Genomic DNA, 22,256 nt, shown 5'->3' with positions numbered 1-22,256 from the left:
CAATGCTTTGGTGTGATGTTTGATCAAAAACTCTGATTTAGATTTTCTAGATTCTTATTTTAAATCCAGGATGAAATGAGTGATTTGATGACGTGAACCTTACACAATGTATACCATCCTCATCCCCCATGCCAATTTTTCATAAGCTGTTGCTTTCCTCACTTCCTTTAAATACAGTGTGTACAGTGGATCCTAGTAGATTATTTACAGTACTGTGTGAGCGTGTGTGTATGTGTGTGTGTGAATGTAAATGTGTGAGAGTCTACAACATGCTGACCAGCCTGTGAGAAATAGCATAAATTCCCTCTTCATGAGTTGTTACACTGATGGTCCTCACTGATTCTGAGTCCAAGATTGAAATCTGTTTAGGAATATAACAACCAAAAAAAAAAACAATTTCAATGATACACTGTGGCTGTAGAAAGGTAAAATAAGACATTATTTTCATATAGGCCCTGACTTATTCAATGTTATATAATGTATGGACCATGTACTGTCTATGGGATGTGTGTATTAATACAGCATAGCTGTATGTAGCATGTCTCTGATCCAGTCTTGGCTCCAGCAATAGCACTGAAGCCTCCCTGGAGACACATGAAGTTTTTTTTCCCGTATTATATATTTAAAAAAGCCTGAAAAAATATGGTTTCATATTTCTCCCTCTGAAGGTTGCACAGCTGAGTTCTGTTCAGATGAGCTGTCAAACTTAAGTTATTTTTGGAGTTGATTTTTTTGTATCTGTTGTCTTTTCCCCCGTTTCCAGTGTGTAGTAGTTCAGCCTTTTAGAAAATAAATTGACTTAGACTGACTTCCAGCCACTATAAATATCTATGTGCTACCACCAAAATCAGTGACTATGACGGCAGTTTTTATAGTTTATCATTTTAGTTTATACTTTTAGTGCAGTTAGTTCTATTATTATCAGGTTTTTAGACTTTTGTCTGAAGGTTAATGTCTCTACCATGATACTCAACCTCTCCTGCTATTGCTGTTATAATTTATGATAAAAAAAACCCCCTAGATTTAGATACAAATTTACAGCTACTGTATTAATTCATTGAAAATAGTACACATTTAAATGTCTTATGATGACAGTAATGAAACAGCTGACAGACAAACATGGATTGCTCACGTACCATTTTGTGTGAATGCCGTGCTTTGTTTTGGAAAAATGATAGTCGTATTCAGTTTTCTCATGAGTTCTTACTGGACTTAAGTGCACATTATTCCCCTCTTATATCTCCCAGTCTCTTGTCCCCCAGCTGTCTGAAAGTTTGTCAATCATTCTGCATGTATGTGCAGTTACATTCAGAAGCATAAAAATTATTAGCATGAAGTTAGTTATGAAACATATGATATGAAGTATGCATGATGTGTGCGTATAAGGAGGCAATACACTTAAACTGTATTAGAGGTAAAATATAGAACAACACCAAATATCACTCACATACATTCAGTGTATTTTGCACTCATACACAGTATTGCTACTGTTGTGATACTGTAAAGTTACAATCTTTTAGTCGATCTGTGACTAGAAACAATACAGAACAAACAGTTACATTTTCTCTTTGTGTTGTTCCACTCAAAACCAGGCATGTGTGACTTAATCCACTTTGTATTGATTTGTGATAGGCATAGCTATTGCTTGTACAGTTATGAAATATATTTATGTATAGAATCAGAGTTTTTGAGTGTATGAATATGCTGTTTTTAATGAATAGTGTTCAGTGTGAGTGGCACAGTTACATCAGGTCAAAGTCCAGGTTCCTCAGTCTTCCTCCCAGACTGATGAGACCTTGATGTTATTTCCTCAAGATAAAATGTTTCTAAAATAACTTCTTCTTTTTCTTCAACAGTCATAAAAAATCAGAGCTTAAAACTGAGCTCTTACTGTTGAGTTTTACAAGTATATTTATGACATTTTAATGATGATTTTAGATTAATTTAATTGATATCTAAATTAATATGTATTTGAATATTCAGCATTTGTTGCTCTCACATAAGGTTTTTCTTTAGATTAGGCTTAGGGTCTTATCTTTATATATGATTATAAATTCTGTAATTCTTCAAAGTAGATATAATTGAAATACTGCTTACCAATAATAACTTAATATAACTTACTGCATCTTCCAGTTGTGTTCTATCAATAAATAAGTTTCATTCTTTATTTACATTACATATTCATCAATTCATTTGACCATTTATAAAAGTTACAGTTTTGCCTTCAGTATCAGTGGAAACTCTTCTTCTTGAATTATGTATAGCACATTCATTTTGCTATTTACATGTTTTTTAGGGTCAACAAATGCATGAAACATGTTTTGTCCATTGGGGGAAAAAAAACAAAATATTGGATAGGAATTGTGACTGTGCTCCTACTTGAATGATTTGCCTTAATCACAGGCAGGGCCAAAATACTACCAACATGTTGTTGCCACATTACACACAGTAAGATCATCTACAGGTCATCAGACTCTGGGACTTTGACTGGCTCCAGGGTAACAGTGGGTAGGATCAGATGGGTGCCCTCAGATATCCATCCCTGGGCTGTCCTGTTGAAGGTGGGCCGCTTTATCCCTGGCTCCTGCAGCTCTGGGTAACTGGGTGGGTTCAGGTCCACCTCAGGGAGCTTGAACGTGATTCCTCTGGGAGATTTGTCGAAGCCACCAAAAGGAGTGGCCACCCTGTAATTGACATCAAGTGTGAATGGTACTCTTTATTGTACTAATTCACTCAAATGCGGTCATTATTTTCTCACCGGTTAAAGCATTTGTAGTCAGGAAGACCTGGTCGTGGGTCTGGTGCTGGCATTGTCAGTTTGAGGGTTTCGGCGAGGTCGGGGTCACTGAGGATTGCCTGCTCCCATGGGGAGTGGTAGGACTTGGGCATAGCTGAGGCTAACTTCTCTGCACTCATGTCTGTCAAGGAGCAAACAAAAACAAAGATAAATATAAATATGAGAAGATCACATTGTGGATGATTGTTCGAGCATTGCAACAGAATGATCAGACGGTTTTGTTTGCAGTTATGGGTTAATGCTGAGCTGTTTTTATACATTTTTTTTGTACTGGGGAGGCTAAAGTTTTAGAGTGGATAGGATTATGAATAGGGACTGTGCTTAGAGAACACTTACACAGGCAGACTGAGTTGTCCATCATTGCGATCTGAGGCCTTAAAATAGCACATAGTTCAAGTGTGCACTCATCATATAAAGTGTCGACATGGGATGACACCCTACTGGAGCATTTTAGAATAAGCACAGGGCTCTATTAAAATAGAATAAAATAAGATATAGCATTTAAAGCTGTATTGTCTAATTAATCTTAGTTACTACAATGATGTGGTACTTAGAGCCACTCAAATTTCTTTCCATAAGACAAGACCAGCTGTTGTGACTGTATGATATCAGTTGTCATTATTATGACAGCATTACATAATCTAGTCGCTCTTATTTGAGTGTGCAGCGTAACGGATTAATTTAAAATACAGTTTGACAGTGAAAGAAATGGTTGATGTAGGAATGATTTTCAATTACCAAATTCACATTGTGTTAATGCTATGACATTTATTTTTACTTATGATTGTGATTGTGCTGTTTACTTAGTGATCCTAACATTAATTAGGACTTAAACATAAAAAAATCAATTACCTAAAACAGTGTTTTCTGGATTACCAGCACTTCCATCTGCTGGTGGATCCACTTTAATTTCCACAGTGTGCGTATTCGCATTTAAAATATCATGCTGCAAAACAGAACAGAGTACAGTACACATGAAGTTTTGGTTATCAGTTGAGTGACAGAACATGAAGTTGGCACATCCGTAGCTGCTCTTGTCTTCCATGCACTCAGATACATACACACATACGCACACACACACACACACACACACACACACACGGAGAGAAACACATCAACAGGCACTGATAAAGAGGGGAGCAGCTCCTCAGCAAAGTGCCCGAGCAGCCTCTCAGAAGATTTGGCTGGAGGATGCAAAAGGCACGAGGCACATGTCCCTGTTATCATTCATGTGTTGTAACACTTTTTTTTTCAAGAGCATATTTCCTGTTAAATTTGCTTGATGAGTAATACACAGAAAATTTTACTAATTTTCATTCAGACATCACAAATGCCAAAACTCCAGATGACAGTCAATATTGTGAAAGAGGATGGAATGGGCTGCTCACTATATCCATTTATTCAAACATTGTGACTAAATAACACAAGTTGACTTACATTTAGCTGTGCGTTTGCCTCATTTTGGATACTTTCAAATGTATATTTTTCAGATCTTCGCTGGCGCATTTTGAAAAGCCGCGACCCTCTGTTGGAAAGCAACGATAACTCCTCTAACATAATGTCTTTAGGAGTGCTGAGCTTCTTTCCGAGATCCATTACGTCCCCTGTAAGGCAAAAAAGTTGAGAAAAAGTATATTTATTATGTATTTACATAATATAAATATAGCATATCAGAAACTGAAGCATATACTTATGTCTATATGTATCATTCAGTCAAGTTCATTTTTAGAATTTGTTTTGTAACCAACCAGAACTCTAGTTGTTGTTGTTATTGGGTTGCTAATAATGGACAAAAGTGTGCAACTGCCTTGGGGGTCCCAAAGACCACAGGTTTACGATGTGGCAATCATGGTGATTTGTTTAACTACAAATTTGTTTGGCAATACACAATACAATAGCACAATATAGATTTGCATGGTGAGTTTCTTAATGTAGCTTTTTAATCTCATCCTAATAGGCCGTCTTGTAGAAATGTTGTTTTAATACCTTTAATGTATGATTGCTATTGTGTTTACATGGGGCGTCTTCTTACATACATTGTGCTTAATCAAACTATCGCAAACTAACTTGGGAAGAAGGGTGGGGGAATAGTGGCAGTTCTTTTTTTGCCCGGGGACCTAGCCGGTTAATCCAGCGCTGGTTTTAGAGTTGGAAAGTGCTGGATACCAAATATAAATACACATAGAAATGTCCGCTGATAGCATTTTGTCAGCCAAATAGGTTTAAGCGTCCATAAATTACATCAAAGGCTTCTCAATATTCATATTGTCCATTTTATAAGCCGTGTCATGGAAAATCTGTTGTCATTGTACTTGAGAATTTGTTTTGGATGTACATGGATGCTTCCTCATCGACCACTACAGACGGAATGTACCCCAGCTGTCACAGACCTTCACATAACAAACAGCTACGCAGTTGGCCCTCACAACTTCCCTCCCCTCTCCAGAAATAGACTTTTGAAAAGGACAACGACAAAGGATTATCCACCATAGGTAGTAAATCATCCCATTAGCTTATTTATGGCGAAAGCTGAAGAGTAGCCCTGACATTTTGAACCCAGATCAGAATGGATATTCTCTTGCAGCAGTGTGTTTGTCCACTGAGCCACAGCTATAGCATCATACCATTGGTACCATGGACCTCTCGGCAAATAGCTGCTGCACACTTCTTCCTCTCTCCAGCTGGCATTGTACAGAATTGTGACATTGTGGCTTTGGCAAGGTTGGCAGAACTCAGGAGTACTGGAAACACAGGACACAGGATGTAGTTGTTCTGCCCAATTCATAAAGGAGGAGTTTTATTCCTAATACTGTGACCCCCAACATCAACGCAGTACTAGCCCTATACGTTGACAGGTTACATAAACACAGTTTGCTGTTTGGAGTGCGAGTGTAAGGTCATTTTTCATCATAGAAAAAAACCCTGTTGTGTTACTGTCAACATGAAACAGATAATATTGAAAAGGTGAAAAGGACAGAATGAAACTCATATATAGATATACAGGAGGACTTTCACCATTCTTCTCTGTTATGTAATATACTAGTATAATATACATAGTTTTAAGTCTATGTCCCATTTGCTGTAACCATCTTTTGGAATTTGAGGATGATTTGGAAGGTGCCCCATCTGATAAATGTGTGTCAGTGTTTGTTGTGTTATCAAAATCTCTCTAGTGGTTACATGTAACAGCTTACAATGTATTGTGTAATCCTAAAGCCCTATTGTACTTGCATTGGTACCGCACACGTAATTCTTAAATCTGCCCTCTTCACTGGATCAGTTTCTGAGTATGTGAGCTAATGTTGGTTGGCATCTCCCATTAATGCTGTCACAAGCTAAATCACCTGTGTAAAGGTCAAGGGTGAATATTGTCCTAAGTTTGTAGCGTAGCTGGACACAACAAATGTCCCGCAGTACAAAGAAAGTGCTCAAATATCATATCCAAAATAACTTTCTTGCATTTTACAATCAAATATATTTAGTATTGCTTTGTTGTGAAATGCAGAACATGATGCTAGAAGGTATGACTCTAAATGCACTTGTGCCCATCTGCTGACTTTGCAGCAATGACATTTGTGACAGTTTAAAGATTATTTCCATGCAAGTTAAAGAGAAAACAAAGCAATGCAATTCTGAAGATAGAAAATAAATCTCATCAACTGATAAAATGTTAAATGTTGTAAGGTCATAAGAAAGTAATTCCTATAATTTATATAAAATAGAAATGTTAGTTAGATGCATTCAATTTTATTTACTACAATACTAGGACTTTCTTGAATGTTATAACATAGCTTCAGTATAATTTAAATACAACACATATTCACACAATACATCTGACGAGGCTTGTCCGTACCTGTGATGGTATCCCTAGTGTGCAACCTGTATCCTTGAAGTGGAGACACAGAGACTCAGGGGTCAACCTACAGTCGGTAGTTTGATCTTCCCTGATCTTCACACTCCTGGACACTAAAGCCAAACTGTGAGTGTGTCTCTGTGTCTGTTGTGAATGGAATGCAGCTTACATCAATAGTCTAAATTTAACCTGCCAAACACTCAAAACCACTCTCAAACACCATGAGGCAAGGATAGCTACCAGCGAGAGAGCGAGCGAAAAGATGGACAACACACTCATACCCACGGATGTTCTTTAAGGCAGGGCTCCCCTCCAGAGACATATTTCCTTCCTTGTCTTAAATCTTCAGTGTCAGCAACAACAGTCTCTGTGGGTTGATTTAACCTCAGAGGCTTCAATTGAGGTTGTCAATGCTGGGCACAGCTGCTACTTGTGTACTACTTTATTCATACTGAGTTGTGTTACTGTTTATTATGTGTGTTTACTGACGGCAGATAATGACCAGCAAGGGGGGTTAAAGGGGAGAGTGGTGCCATCCTCGAGATGGTGGCAGGCCAAAAGGATTTTCATAAAGTAGCATCAAGGTCAAAACCCTGGCAGCTAAACCTGTTGTCATACTTTAGACATGACACGCAACATTTAATCACTTGCAAAAATAAAAATACTGTTGACACATCAGAAAAGTTCCTGACATAATCAAAAAGATAGTCACAAAATAAATGTCACATATAATCAGAGAATAAATCCAAATCAAAGTTCTGCACAAAGATGCTTCTTTTTTTAAATTAAAGCATTATGTCACTGGACTTCATGCATACAAAAATACACATTAAAGACTGAAAGCATTTTTGTGTCTTTTAATTTTTCAGTATATGTTTTAAAAGTGCAAAAAATAACATTTTCATCAAAAAATCATCAAACACTTTGTAAAAGCCCAAAACATTTAGCCTGATAGGCAAGAAACATGAGTACATCAGTGGCAGAATCCGTGGTTCACTTTAACCCCACACACAGTGTATGATCAAAGGTGGGACACTTCATAAATATGTGCATGCAACATATATTCCTCTTGACTTAAACATATAACCAACTGTATATAATAATAGCAAAAAACATATATTCGTTTTGTAATCTCACATGTAGGTCGTCAAACCCTCCTAAAAATGCACTGCAGCATCCTTAGAGCAGATACATGATAGATAGATTGATAAACAGATTAATAGAAATGTTCACTCTTTGAATATACTCGGCATTGCCACTGCAATAGTAGAGAGAGAAAATACAAGAGAAAAAACAAGATGAGTAACATTTGTAATGGTTATCGCTGTATGAAATATTCAGTTGTGAAATCATTTGCATCACACCAAGCTGAAAAAGCCACAGTGAGTTTGAAGTTTTAAAGCTACAGTAAAGATACATGACGGGACAAAGCCACACATATGATTTCTTAAACTGCCTTATTTCTCACCAAATATTTATAACCATAGTTGGTTATAAATAAATTTTTCGAAATTAAAAGCATTTTCAGTGAGCAACACCAATCCACTTTTTAAACCAAGCAATGTATCAAACATTTCACTCATCTACAACCTTCAACACGTTCACTTTAGCTCTCATAACACTTTGCCAACACATTTCTTGACTGCATGTGGTCCACTTCTGTCCTCAAAAACATAATTATTCTGAAATGAATTTCCCATCAATACTTAGCCGGTTAATACCTCATCAGCAACACAGCACAATAGATAGACAGTAAGTAGTAGTGCCCTTCAAACCAAGTGACCACTCGTACCATGAAGATAGTGACTTTGTGCGTCTGAAACCAATCACTCCCATTGACAATTCAAAATAAACATTATCAATCATCTAAAATGTGCTAAGTCGGACCTATTGGATAAATTTGAACCAATGCATGTCAACAACAACTTGATTTTTCATCATAATAGAGAAAACATATTCCATCTCTTTGGGCCGGATGTACTTTTTTTGTATTTCATGTTCAGTATACCATTTATGTTATCATGTATGTCTGACAATCATGGTGGTCTTAACTTCTCTGGACTGCACTATGCAAGGGAGAGTACTTTGATGGCCTGGAGCCTTAACCCATGTATCCAATACTGGCCCTACTGGCTGGCCTTAGAGGCTGGGCAGGTCTGAAGGGAGGCCCATAGAAGGCTGGTTTCTCAGGTGAAAATGTCCTGCTCATGGACGGTGCCTGAAAAGCTGAACCCACATTATAATGACCCATACTGACAGCTGCAGGCTCAAGAGACACCCTGCGCTTCCATTCCTCTGGAGGCTCTGGCAGAGATCTGCGATGTCCTGCAGCTTTGACATTAGAGGCAACAGATAACGGGAGGCTCTGAAACATGAAGGCCTCATCCACTGAACCAATGGGGCTTTTGGATGCTGCCTCCCATGGTGATAGTGGCTTGTAGACTTTTTCTTGAAAGGATGTTTGCCTCTGTGTAGGTAAAAATGGCGGCTGGATTCCTGGTGTGCTCACAGGTGACAAAAGTCTGGGAGAAGGCATCGAATTCAGTCGCTTGGGCAGACTAAGGGAGCGGCTTCTACCAAATCCCTGAAACAAAAACACATATTAGATTGCAGACTTTGCTGCCACCCTCTGGCTCCATGGAAGCCTGGAAAACTAATAATGTTCTAGTTTATTCATGTTTTTTAATGAAACGATTGAGATGAGATGATTTTAGAGATCAAAGAGTTTTGAACAAATTAATAATAGTTTTGCCAAAACAGCTTTCCATTTTCATAGAGAAATTTGCCTTCACACAGACATTACAAGTATAAGAGATTCTTTAGATGTAAAACAATACATTTATTCCATGTGAAAAATTTGACATGATGTGAAAAAAATTGACAAAAAGTCAAGTTTTCAGTAAAAGCTTATTTTAGCAGTCTGATAGCTTATGTATGTCTCTATATGGTCACTTTTTACACATGGAATACATTATTATTTTGTATCCTAAAAACCCTGTTTACTTTTTTTTTTTTTGGACAGTATGTGAGAAATCTTTCTGTGAAATAGGACTTGATTTTTGCTACACACACCAATAATATCTAGCCTGGATTCAACAGCATAAACCCTTTCACAATTCTTTGTCAAAAATTCTGATTTGTAGCCCAACTATGGGATTGAGTTTTCCTATTAATCCCATAAAATGTTTGCCTGATATAAAGATATAGGTAGTCATTAACACATTTTAAAAATAAATACCTTACCTGCAGTCTGTTCCAGAAAATCAAAATAATAACAGTGACAATGTTACTTTGCTTGGAACTTTATCTGTGGCAACTTTGTTTCATCTGGTTAAAGGGGAAATCCACCCTAAAGTATAACATTTGCAATGGCTCTGGACACCCATAAATGTGTTTTCCCTTATTCTGGCTCATTAGACCTCTGCTGGGTCTGAAGGTGAGCAGAGCAATGCATCACAGAACTTCCTGTACCAATGGCCACTCATCCAATCAGCCAAAAGACAAGAAACCACCTGTGTGTGTTTACCATGTCTGTACAGGGCCTTTTAATATTCTAACTATATGTGGAAATGTGACTCTGTACATCCTATTAAATTCTCAACCCCACTACCAAGGGTAGGCAACCTGTGGCTCTTTAGCACCTACATGTGTAAATTAAGTTTAGTTTAACATTTTAATTTATCATTGTTTTTAAGCCTAAAGTAGTCATTACACACCAAATCCAAACCGAATGAAAAAGGTTTGAAAGTGTTTTCAACTAAAATGTGCGTCATACGTTACATCCTGACCTGAACCTCAATAGTGGTGTCTACTAGTCTTGCATCTCCGTAGCCAGGCTGGCTATGAATCCAAAATAAAAAAAGTCACTGAGGAAAAGTGAGAATGTATTAGTAAAGATTTGTTTGCTACATCACCGACGCTGCTTGCTTACCGGTATGCTTAATCTGTGGCGAGAAATTAGAATTTTAAGTGCGGCTCCAGAAAGATTTATATTTCTTTTTAAAAATGGCTCTTTTGATCATAAAGGTTGCTGTCCTCTGCCCAATACCCACTGATTTTCAAGAAATGGTATCAACTTTATTGTCACATACATAGAACTATGTATAGGAAAAGTGGGCAGCCGCTGTGCCTTGGGACTAAACTCCAGATCTTAAAATTAACCTAATATATTTGTTTTGATGCTGGGGGAAACTAGAGCAAGCAGAGGAAATCCATGCAAACATGGGGAGAACAGTGCAAACCACTGACTGTGCTGCCCAGACCTTGTACACCACTGTTTGAATTATCAATATTAAGGGATACCTAACAACTAAACAAAGATTTTCTTTTCTTTTGAATATACTCAAAACGTAAGCAGAATCTGACCTTTCTTAAAAAAATAAATATAAATGAATTAAAAATAAAAAGCATAAATAACTGCTTCTATAAATACAGGTAACATCATCTTTACTGTGATAGTTGATACTGACTTGCTATTAAGAAATCATCAGAATAGACAAATGGAAATTCGGTTTTAGGGTGGATTTCCCTCCGATATCAGCAACATCCTAAAAAGGTGTGGAGCAAATCTATTGAGGGCCAAGATCATATTTCTAAACGTTTCATACATTCAGAGCTAAAGATGGACTGCTGTGAAAACAAACAGGCAAACACAGTGTAATCATGTTGATAAAACCATATTGGTCAGTGACAGTGTTAACCTTCAGCAATTTACCATTTTATATTAATATGAACAATTAATTATTGGGAATGGCCAATGGATCTCAGAAAAACTTCAGATATTGCTGAAGGTACAACAAAAATGCGTACATTCTGTGTGAAAATTGTGAGGCAGCAAGAGAGATAAAGTAGGAAATATGGGTGACTCAGAAACAGTAGTAACACAGTAGTTCAGGAAAAGAAGCTCATGACACGCATAAGAAGTACACAAGTAGAAGGAAAGAGAAATTTAATAGCATGATTGTGCTGAGTACAAGAAGTGCAATAAACAATGATATGTTTGGAAGACAGAGATATAGAGACAAAGAAGACAATTGTTTCCTATTTTCATTTTGAGTTGTTACTGGTAATGTGAATCAATAGCGGAATAGTCAAATCTCTGTGATAACTTGCTCATGTTTTACATCAAGGATGAGGATACAGAACTTCTGATGACTTTACTGACAGTTAGTTAACTGGCCACGGCTCACAATTGAATAAATCCACATAAAAACATTTAAAGTCATCAGGGTTAATTATCACAACTAACAGTGATGCTTTTAGCTGTTGTGATACCATAAAAGTTTGGAATGATTGCAAATTGTATGCATCCAAAAAAAGAAGTGCATTGACAGTTTCTCCCCAAACACACTAACAGTAGTCTGTAAATATAATGGTAAAAGTGAGTTACTGTTATCCCAGTATATTTTATATAAACTTAAATTTAAATCTCATAAATAAATGTGTTAATAAATTTTACTGTGTGTAGTTGTAGGGGTCGGTGGTGACTGCTACTACATAAAAATGCATACCATGCATGTAATCTTATTTCTTACAAAAGAAAAACAACAAACTAGAGACCTTAGTTGAAGGCACATATTATTGCACATGTAATAGCACTTCCTGAGAATCACTCAACATTATTAAGTCTCGCATTCCCTTTTTCAAGCACACATGCACCTACCAAGTTAGGGAGATGATGTGCTATGTCATATATTTTAGTTTATATTCCATTGATTTACAATTTTAAACTATCTTTGCTGTACATTCAACTGCCCTCTCATGTGTTCCTTACATTGCCAGCTAAATATATCCGTATAGCTGCATACTGTAAATTATTTTGGATGCGCCCTACATTTAGATATGCAAACGTCCTTACATTTCCACCTGTTAAGTAAGACATTTTAGATGCTACCAAGTTGCAGATGTAATTGTGTTCTATCATCTTAGTGTTGACTTCACCAAAGCATGACCATATACAGTATTAGAACTAATGAAGCATAGCAACAGGCCTCCACTGTGTGCCTGTCACCACTGGTTTCTTAGCAGAAAATTTTGGCCGAGGTGCCATTTGACGTGCGCCTCTAGCAATAAGAGATGCAGGAGAAAAAGCTGAAGCTATGCTGTCACCAGTAGATGACTGCTGGGAGGATGCACTTGCGGGTCGGGCGCTTGGTGCTTGCTTTTTAGTTATGTGATGAGCTGCAGGAGTGACAGTGTGCTTTTCATCCAAGCGCTTGTCAGCTGCGCGAGGCTCAGCTGATCTTGTGCTTTGGCGGGCAGAAGAATTTTGGGAACTTACCGATACAGGAGACTTAGCCAGGACTTCTGCCTTGCTTTGAACAGCAAGCTCAGGGGCATTATAAGTAGAATGAGAAGGGACAGATCTATGTTTAAGGCTTTTGGTAGCCTCAAACTTTGATGCTGGAGTTGGTTTGGGTTTGGGTTTGGGTTTGGGGCTGGGGCTGGGGCTGGGGCTGGGGCTTTTGGCCTCAGGGACTGCATCATACTTGAACAGTGACGAATCCAACTGATATGGCTGGTGTTTCATAATATCTAAGGCGTCGAGGTGCTTTGGGGCTGCTTTAGGTTTCTCTTTGGTCTTAGGCTTGATTTTGGGGCTTGTGGAAGGGGGTTGCTTGGTTGCTGATGGAGGGTAGAAAGGAGCAAGAAGGGGATTGTATGATAAAGGAGGTGGGGCACGAACATTGGAAGAATACCTCCAATAGGTAGGGAGGGACGAGGTTGGGGAGGGGGATCTTGTTTTGTTAGCTTGCACTGTTTCAGCATCAATAACAAACTTCTCCATACGGGATTGTCTTTTGGCAAACAACTCTGCACCTTTTCCAGCCATAGTTGAACCAGCTCGATTATTACCTTTGTCTGAGACTCGACCCTTTGGAGAAGCCTGTGATGCTTTTGATGCGTGGACATATGACTTCCCTGCTTGTGGTGGGCAAGAGGTAACTGACTGTGGAGCACTGTCTGACTTATTCCTTGAGGGTGAAGGTGGGTGATGTGGGCTGTAAGTAGGACTGCGGGCTTGCATACTCACAGGGGATCGTGGCGGCTGTTGAGTCCAGCTATTTGTGGTTGGCTGAAGATGAAGCTGAGATGAGGAATTGATCGGACCCCAGGCACTGGCAGGTGTTTGAAGTGTTGCCTGAGTTTGATCTGGTGCCCAATGGTTAGCCATCTGTTGAGACTGAGCCCAATCTTGCTGCTGTAAGTAATGCTGACTATGAGGCCCCACAGGACAGTGAGAAGGTTGTGAAACAGGACTTCTTGGTGGATTATAGGGCTCAACAGAGGGGCTTCTCCTCATCCAAGGTAGACAGGTTGGGTTGATGGTAGGTTTTGGGGCAACTGGAGGGGGATTCTTGAGTTTTATTGTTCTGGGTTGCATGAAGTTACAAGCTTCAGCACCTAGACTAAAACAGTCTTCCTCTGACTCAATATAAGACTTCCTTTCCCCTTTGTTTTGAAGGTGAAGATCTTGCGCCAGCATGGATGCCTGTTTATTAGTTACTTTCCGTTTTGACTCTGGTAGGATGCCAGTCTTGATTGCTGGCACAGATATTCGCTCATCTCTTGAGGCTATGATGTCTCCAGTTGGGGACCAAACCTGTGGGTTAGTATTAATAGGCACAGGTACTCTGAATCTCAGTTCATGCTTCTTTGTCACTGGAACGACGCCAACAGGCAGGACAGGAGGAGTTGGGCTTTTTTGAAATCCTAGGAAAGGCTTCGCAGTTCTGTTTGGCACCAAGGGTTTTGAGACATTGGATAGGTGGTTCATCTGGTCGATATTTTCTTGGTATTCTGCATGCTGTTTGAGATTTTCATCCAGGTAGTTGGCCTGATCAGTATGCATATACATTTCCTTAGTGTCATAAATATTCTGTGCCTCTGCACGTCCGGATTCTGTTAATGTCTCCACAGGTATTCCTTTACTCCTCAGCTCTTCATGCTCTGACACAATCTCATCCATCCGTTTGCGCCGTTGGGCAAACATCAAAACACCTTTTCCTTTTGTGTCTGGTAGCGCTTCCATTTCTCGAACACTTCCCCAATTCAGACTCAAATTTTGCTGCTGGTGATGAACAGAATACTCCTCCTCGAACTCAGATTCACTTGTTGCCACAAAGTTATACCCAGCCGATCTGACTTCTTCAATTTCCTCCTCTATTTGGTCTTCACTGTCAAGCTTGTTATCACCAGTCCCGTAACTCACAAGTGTATACTTCTTGACCCTTTGGCGGCGTTTGTTAAACAGCAAGGCTCCCTTATTTTGAGGGTTAGGTGCATCAGTTAGAAGCAGAGCAATTCGCTTACATTTAGACTTGTTCTCCTTGACCTGTTTTTCTGATTGGCTCTCGTTGTGACTGAGCCCTGAGACAAAGAAAGAGAGAGAGAGAGAGAGAGAGAGAGAGGGGTGGGGGGTGGAGGGTTAGAGAGAAAAAGAGAAGGGAAGGAGTTGAGACAGGAAAACGTTAAAAAATCTGTAATTAAACATTAAAAAAAACATTATTTTATCTTTATTTATTTAGTCATCTAACTATGGGACCATAAACAATTACATTTTGCTTAATATTTGGGGGTTTTGTTTGATATAGGACTTTGGTATTCTTGCAGATGAGACCATTATAATAATAATAATAATAATTATTATTATTATTATTTGAAGCAAGCAAGAGAAATGTTGGAGTTGCCCCTGCTGAAGCAAGCACACTAATAAAAGCATCATATTTACTTACAGCTAACTTGGGTGGGGTCCATGGGGCAAGGAAAGTGATCAGCTCACTTTCCATTGCAGTCAAGTCTTACGATTGGAAAAGAGATCGGATAACAGACCAGGGTGACACATGTTGGTGTCTGTCAAATTTGTTTCTGCCAGCCTCATCATATGGTCATATTTTATTCTTATCCTGCTCTGACTATTAAAGCCATGGGAATTCTCCCTGTAAGTCCTCCTCAAATAGACCCCACGTTACAGCATGAAAATAACCATCACCCATAATGCTTTGCACAAGTCATTTATCTATTAAATGAAGTCTTGGTTTAAATAACACCTATAAAAATTGCAGGCAGAAAATTCTTACACCTATAATAATTGCAGGCATAAATAACATAATTGAAGGATATTATTAAAAGTTAATTTGTGCTTTAGGCAACAAAGCAAACCAAACACAAAATTATATCTATGTATTCATACATAATATAAATTTAGAAAAAAAGTTTACTATATTCTGTACAGTTTGCACTACCAGCTTCATATGTCCACTGGAATATAACAAGTAAGGGAGGGTAGAAGATATATACTTACTTGTGTACCTTGCCCTGTGCCTGTCCGGTCTGCACAGATCTGTGTCAGACTCCGAGTTCCACTTCTCTGCCTGCTCAGCACCCTCATCTGAAATTCCAAAGACCGAAGCAGGAGGTGCTTCACTACTCCCTCCTTCCTCTGAGGATTCAACCCTCCTATTCCCAGTCCCTGGGCCCTGTCTATTACTGGCTCCCAGTGGTTGCTCTGTGCTCAGGGTCAAGGCCAGGGTCATGTCAGCAGCACAGCCCAGAGAGGAGGAAGATGACTGGGAATGCAGCCGTGATATCTGGCCAGCCTTTCGAGGCTCGTAATCAGGGTGTCTTGGGAGCGGAGACAGTGATGTTGGTGAGGTCTGGTTGTGAGGAGATTCTGTAATGGACTCTCTTGATTCACTAAGGTAGATGTCATCCTCTTCTTGGTATGAGACATCCTCTTCACTTACACTAAGTTCAGGCAGGGACTGTTGCTCACCAGCAGATTCCCAGTCTTGTGATTGAAGGCGTTCTCGGGACTCAAGGTCGGACTTTGGGATATGAGCAGGTTGAGGATCTAAAGGGTAATCTGCATCACTGGCATCATCTTCATAGTAGGACTCTGCCAAGGACTCTGAGGCACAAAGTTCTTGGGAACCATCTGAACCTGACCCAGGGGCCAAGTTATCATTGTTGTCTGGGTCTTCAGCTTCTGGTTCCATCTCTAACGCTGTTTCACAATGTCCTGGATATCACCAATAATACCTTAATTGAGACAAAAACAAACAGTTTAAGGCCAACAAGACCTTTTCTAGCCAATTTCAATATTACATGTCATCTATATAAAATACGAAATTCTAACAATTATGATTACAACTCATGTTGGTTTATGTGTTTACTGTTCAGTTCAAGAGATTTCAGCATTAGCACACTTTGTAATATTTCTAACTAGCATGTAATTGTCTAAGTTATTCCTATCCCCAATAGGAAGTGCAGCTTTGCTTTGGCAGTTGCATTGGGTCTGCCATCGCTCTAAATGGAATGGTATGTAATATCAAGGGGGAAACAGCATTCACATCCAAGACCATAAGCAAAACAATTGGGTGGCTGTTTTCCGAACTCCTGTTTATACAGTGAGGTTTCTTTCCCTCCTCTGTTCTCATCTATCACTGCAAAAAATATAAGCACTGCAAAGGCAGTCAGCATTTCCATTTAAGAACTAAATCTGAGGGACTATTTGTTTCAAACGTTATATACTAGACCTCCTCATTTAAGCCAGTGTTTGTTTGGTTGCAGAGGTTAAATCATATCAACAGTTGATTTATCAAATAGGCCACCAAATTATTCTCTTGATTTATTCTGTAACCAATTATTGTATCAAACTTACTGATAGAACATTTTATATATGTTTTGCATTAGATTAGATTATGCAATCACTCTCAACATTTTTTCATCTAATTAATTATTTTAGCAAAAACTAACATCAAATTCAGCTATTTGGGCTTTTGGGTTAGATATGAATGTGAACATGAAATTATGCCTTCATAACCTAATATGAAACTTTGAAATTCAATAGCGACATCCTTTTGAAACTGTGCATATTAGTGCAGACACAATGTTAATCAGTAGACTGGGGTTCATAACAAAGGTCGTTTCAGCAAACACAACCTTTCCTGACATCCACCACAAGATGGTGCCATAACATTGTATGAGTACACTAGTTCATCAGTTCCTCACATGGCAGTTTGATCAAAGTCTAAAAGCTACTGAGGGTTGGGGAAACTTTTTGAAGATTAAATCTGTTTGCAGTATGTCACTGTGAAGAACAGATGAATTCCACAGTTTCAAACACTCAATCGTTGGAGACTAAGACTTTTTGCTGAGGCAATAGCAGGGGTAACTTTTTTTTCTACACTGTTGTGTAAACAAACACACAATCAAATGATTCAGTGGGCAGATTTGTTGAGGAAATAAACAACCACAAACTGCTTTTGCTCTGGGCTCAGGACCATGCCTAGCTTTGTCTTTACGAAAAATACCATCTCTCTAAAGGCACTTTAATATATACCGTATGCCTACATTCAGTCCAGAAAACAGTCAACAGCACTCAAAGCATAAAGCCATGCAGTCAGCATGTACTTGTTCCAAAGAACAAACTAATGATTTTGCTATTATTAGATCTTTAAAAATAGTTTGGTTAAAGGGTTTGAGAGTTTTGTCCTGGCGGTGGTGCTAGAGGAAAGGCAGTTTATAGCCATTCAAATCAAAAGAGTTTTTGCCACTGGGAGCTTGAACGAGTACAGTAAATGTAATATCAATCTAGTAGTTTCTAAAGTAAAGTAAAGGTCAGATTATCAAAGACGTTAGGATTAATTTCTCCATTGTGGATCATTGCAGTCAAGTGAAAAACAGACTTATGTCACCATCCTTAGTCCAAAACCTCTAGCAGAATCATTCCTTTACATTGTTTCACATATCTGTATTTTACAAATTTAGACCAGTTCAAATTAATCCTGTATATCATTTTTTTTGTTTGTTTGTTTACACACAGACCAACACTAAGTTCACTGATAGAAAAGTCATTTATTGATCACACAAGCTTTAACTTGGAAAATGTAATTTTGCACTGTAGAGGACAAAGGAAAGGTATTGACTTCATAAGGTCAATCATTGCCACAGACATAATTGTAGATACTTGTCTCACAGATTAAATATGGAGTGGCCATGTTTCTGTCTGTAATTAGCCAGTCTGCCTGTACACAAGCATTTGCACTACAGTCTGAGCTGACAGGGTCATATTTGGATGTCATAGACACCGATCAGCCATAACATTATGACGAACTGGGCAACCAGACTGGTCTGTGGCTATGCAGCCCTATACACAACAAACTGTGATGCACTGTGTGTTCTGACAACTTTCTAACAGAACCAGCATTAACTTTTTCAGCAGTTTGAGCTACAGTAGCTTGTCTATTGGATCGGACCACACAGACCAGCCTTCACTCCTCACGTGCATCAGTGAGCTTTGGCCACCCATGACCCTGTCTCTGGTTCATTTCTTTTCCTTCTTTGGACCACTTTTGACAGGTACTGACCACTGCAGACCGGGAACACCCCACAAGAGCTGCAGTTTTGGAGATGCTCTGACCCAGTCGTCTAGCCATCACAATTTGGCCCTTATAAAAAGTCACTTAAATCCTCAAGCTGCCCATTTTTCCTTTTAACACATCAACTTTGAGAACAAAATGTTAATTTGCTGCCTAATATATTCCACACACTGACAGGTGCTATGATAAGGAGATAATCAGTGTTATTCACTTCACCTGTCAGTGCTCATAATGTTATGGCTGATGTTATTACTGCATTTGATATAGAGATTTTCTCCTTGTGAACAAAATAGAAGGCTATTGTAGCTGTTGCTCAACTCTATAAGGAGTGACAGAACTTCAGTGTTAACAAAAATAAACATTCAGCAACTGCAGTGACATTAGCAGTTTTATTGCAGCATCTGGAGACATTAATGAATTGACAGTTGGAAGGTGGTTGAAGCTTCAGATAAATTGCATTAGACCGCATTGGATTTGGTTGCATTTTTACTATGCAAGTACACAAAGGCCCTGAGACACATACAGCTCCAGGATTACTAGAAGGTACAGACTCTTAGACACTTTGTCCCATGCCCACACTTCTCTTCACACTTGGTTCCACTTCATTTTAACACTCAACCATCATCAAGCCTTACCTCGGTGCTACAGGAGTTTCTTTTTCCTAGTATGGCAGTAACTTCAGTATGTTGATTCATTGCCATGGAAACAGAGTCAGCATCCTTGACAAACGAGTGAACTCTTGAACAGGGGGATGACCCCCACGAGGACTGAGCTCTAGAGGATTAGCTCTTTCCATGTTATTAGATAATTAGAGTGTCTTACTTCGACCACTAATGAGAAACATGCACATGTTTTAAACTGCCAGGAGGCTTACAACAGAACAAAAATCAACTGAATATACAGCTGAAACCAAGATTAACTCGTATAGATAGCACTCAATAATACAATTATACAAAACCAGATTTATTTTTTAAATTTACATAATAATTAAATGGATGCAGCAGGGATTAGTTTCTCATACAGGAGAGAACCATAGAATCTCAATAAAAAGAATAAAACCCCCAGAGAAAATACTGATGGATGTTACTGATATGATACTAAAATTGAACACAGTCCTTTTATAACTATACATAGATACTGATCATCCATCAAATTGATTATCACTAAATTAAATTCATAACATTAGGGTGAATGAAGCATAGAAATATGGCTAATCTTCACATGTAAAATTGAACATGAAAGCCACTCTAAAGAGGTTGAAGGGGATCAAGAAAAGTAAGGAATTACTTGTCAACTACTTACACTACTTACATTATTCATCCCTGACGCAAGCGTAAAAAAACCAAAAAAGTTTGCCCCAAAAATGCCTCGCCAGTCAATATCCAGCATTGTAGACTTTACATCCTTTGACTGCTTCAGTGCATGATGATGGAAGAGAGAATCTGAGCCCTTGTTATGGGTTGCGGATGTTGAGGTTACCTACCCACTTGCTCATGGTTTAGCCTTGCTCATTCAAATGCTACTGTATTTAAAGAGAGAGAAGAAAAGGTGTTCCTGCCCCCAACCCCCCTCAGACACAGCTCAGTTGGCATCATGCAGCTGCAGCACGCTCACATAATGAACCTGTCCTTAAAAAATGTTTAAGATGTTTTTGGACTGATCTGAAATGTACCTTGGTATCAATGCATGTTTTATGCTTTTGATGATAATTTCACTTCTATGTACATAAATGTAGAGAAATGAACTAACTGTCACATTACAACCTCAACACAGATATAGTTTGTGTTGTTTTTCAACTACTACAGTTACAAGTTGCATTAATAATCATTTGCTCATTGCTGTCAGATTGAGCTATGAAATAGGGTTAATACATTTCAGGGTAAAATTACACATTATGAATCTGCTGTACAGTAAATAGATGAGGTAAGACTTCAGTTCTCTTCAACAGCATGCCCGTACATGGAACTGAATCAGACTTTAAAATCATGATTTGCAAAAGTAATATGGGAATGTAAAAACTACTAGTGATATTCACATTTGTTCCAATTAGATACAATTAAGATAACTCTATACTTCCCTGTGAGTTACTGCAGATTTAAAAAACAAGAAGACAGGACACATTTAGCATATCGCAGACTGGCTGCTGCTTGACAGACTTGTGCAAATATTGAGCATATTCAGTTTTATCTCCTTGTTACATCAAGTGTTTCTTTTGTTTAGTCATAAACAAGCATGCATGTGTTAAATTAGGGCTGCAAGTAATGGTTATTTTCTTGATTAACCAATGAATAGTTGTTCTATAAAATGTCAGAAGATGTTATTATAAGTATTGGAAAACAAATGTCAGCTATTTGTCAACAGCTATGTGTAGTGTTGCTTTCTCTACAAACTGTCTGGTATAAGTAGCATTTCATTTTTAGTTTTTAAAATGCATTGTTTAATGTGATACAGCAGAGACTATGATAGGCCACTCTAGTTTTGGTTAAATTTGGTAGTGGTGAGTAGAGAAGCAAGTTATGTTTCTGACAGAAAATACACCACGATTTCTGGAGAGTCATTTAAACATGAGCATTGGAAAATTTAAAAAAATAATTTGACGGAAGCAACTCGAACAGACTGAACTTTTTGAACAGTCGCAGTTTTGACCACAAAGGCCTTTTAGTCCCATGTGAACAAACATCACAACAACATCAACATCAGCATCACACATAGAAAACATGAAATCATCAGATTTAAAATATCTGCACAAATCTGAACCTTCAACACAACAATGACTTTCTTACTTGGAAAAGCTGGTCACCATTTGACAAGGCATTTTTGCGAAGCACCACTGTTTTCGACACTTTTAAAAGGTCACCTAAGAACTTAATGATATATCACCCTTCCCCTCTGATTTATATTCTACCTCACAAATTTAATTTAAAAATGCCTCTGTGATACACTCTAGATAAACAGTCCATACCTCACCAATGCAAGACAGTACAATGGTGCATCACAGTGCATCATATGTGCACAGAGACAAAGCAGTACCTGATATTCACCATGAGGGAAGGAAACTGGAAAACAACATAAGACCTACTGCCTACAATCACACTGACAAAACACTCATTACAGAGGGGGGTCACAGAAAAATGTGAGACATCCCACAGATAGAAACGGGTGACAGCAGGGGGGGAGTTAATTGATAATTAGAATAGTTATAAGTATAAGTATAATAATAATA

General features: G+C 38.4%; 2 protein-coding genes across 4 annotated transcripts; both read right to left on the bottom strand.

The window, feature by feature from the left end:
* Positions 1-1,437: 1,437 nt before the first annotated feature.
* myoz2b (myozenin 2b) lies at positions 1,438-6,883 on the bottom strand. 3 transcript variants are annotated; one of them, XM_051386313.1, is made up of 6 exons: positions 6,651-6,883; positions 5,422-5,569; positions 4,235-4,401; positions 3,650-3,743; positions 2,759-2,918; positions 1,438-2,684 (listed from the first exon to the last, which is right to left on the bottom strand). In XM_051386313.1, the coding sequence occupies exons 2-6, from the start codon at positions 5,501-5,503 to the stop codon at positions 2,459-2,461; spliced, it is 729 nt and encodes a 242-aa protein (XP_051242273.1). In that variant the 5' UTR covers positions 5,504-5,569; positions 6,651-6,883; the 3' UTR covers positions 1,438-2,458. The 3 variants fall into 3 exon arrangements, with proteins under 3 accessions (XP_051242273.1, XP_051242272.1, XP_051242274.1); XM_051386312.1 differs by having other exon boundaries at positions 5,422-5,538; XM_051386314.1 differs by lacking the exon at positions 5,422-5,569.
* A 4,698-nt stretch (positions 6,884-11,581) lies between these two features.
* On the bottom strand, positions 11,582-17,631 carry synpo2b (synaptopodin 2b). The gene is made up of 3 exons (XM_051385673.1): positions 17,595-17,631; positions 15,955-16,671; positions 11,582-15,020 (listed from the first exon to the last, which is right to left on the bottom strand). The coding sequence occupies exons 1-3, from the start codon at positions 17,629-17,631 to the stop codon at positions 12,619-12,621; spliced, it is 3,156 nt and encodes a 1,051-aa protein (XP_051241633.1). The 3' UTR covers positions 11,582-12,618.
* Positions 17,632-22,256: the final 4,625 nt, after the last annotated feature.

The sequence above is a fragment of the Dicentrarchus labrax genome, unplaced genomic scaffold, assembly GCF_905237075.1.
Source record: "Dicentrarchus labrax unplaced genomic scaffold, dlabrax2021, whole genome shotgun sequence".
In the NCBI taxonomy this organism is placed as follows: Eukaryota; Metazoa; Chordata; class Actinopteri; family Moronidae; genus Dicentrarchus; species Dicentrarchus labrax.
Note: the sequence above shows the minus strand (reverse complement) of the source record. Positions and strands in the feature narration are given on the sequence as shown.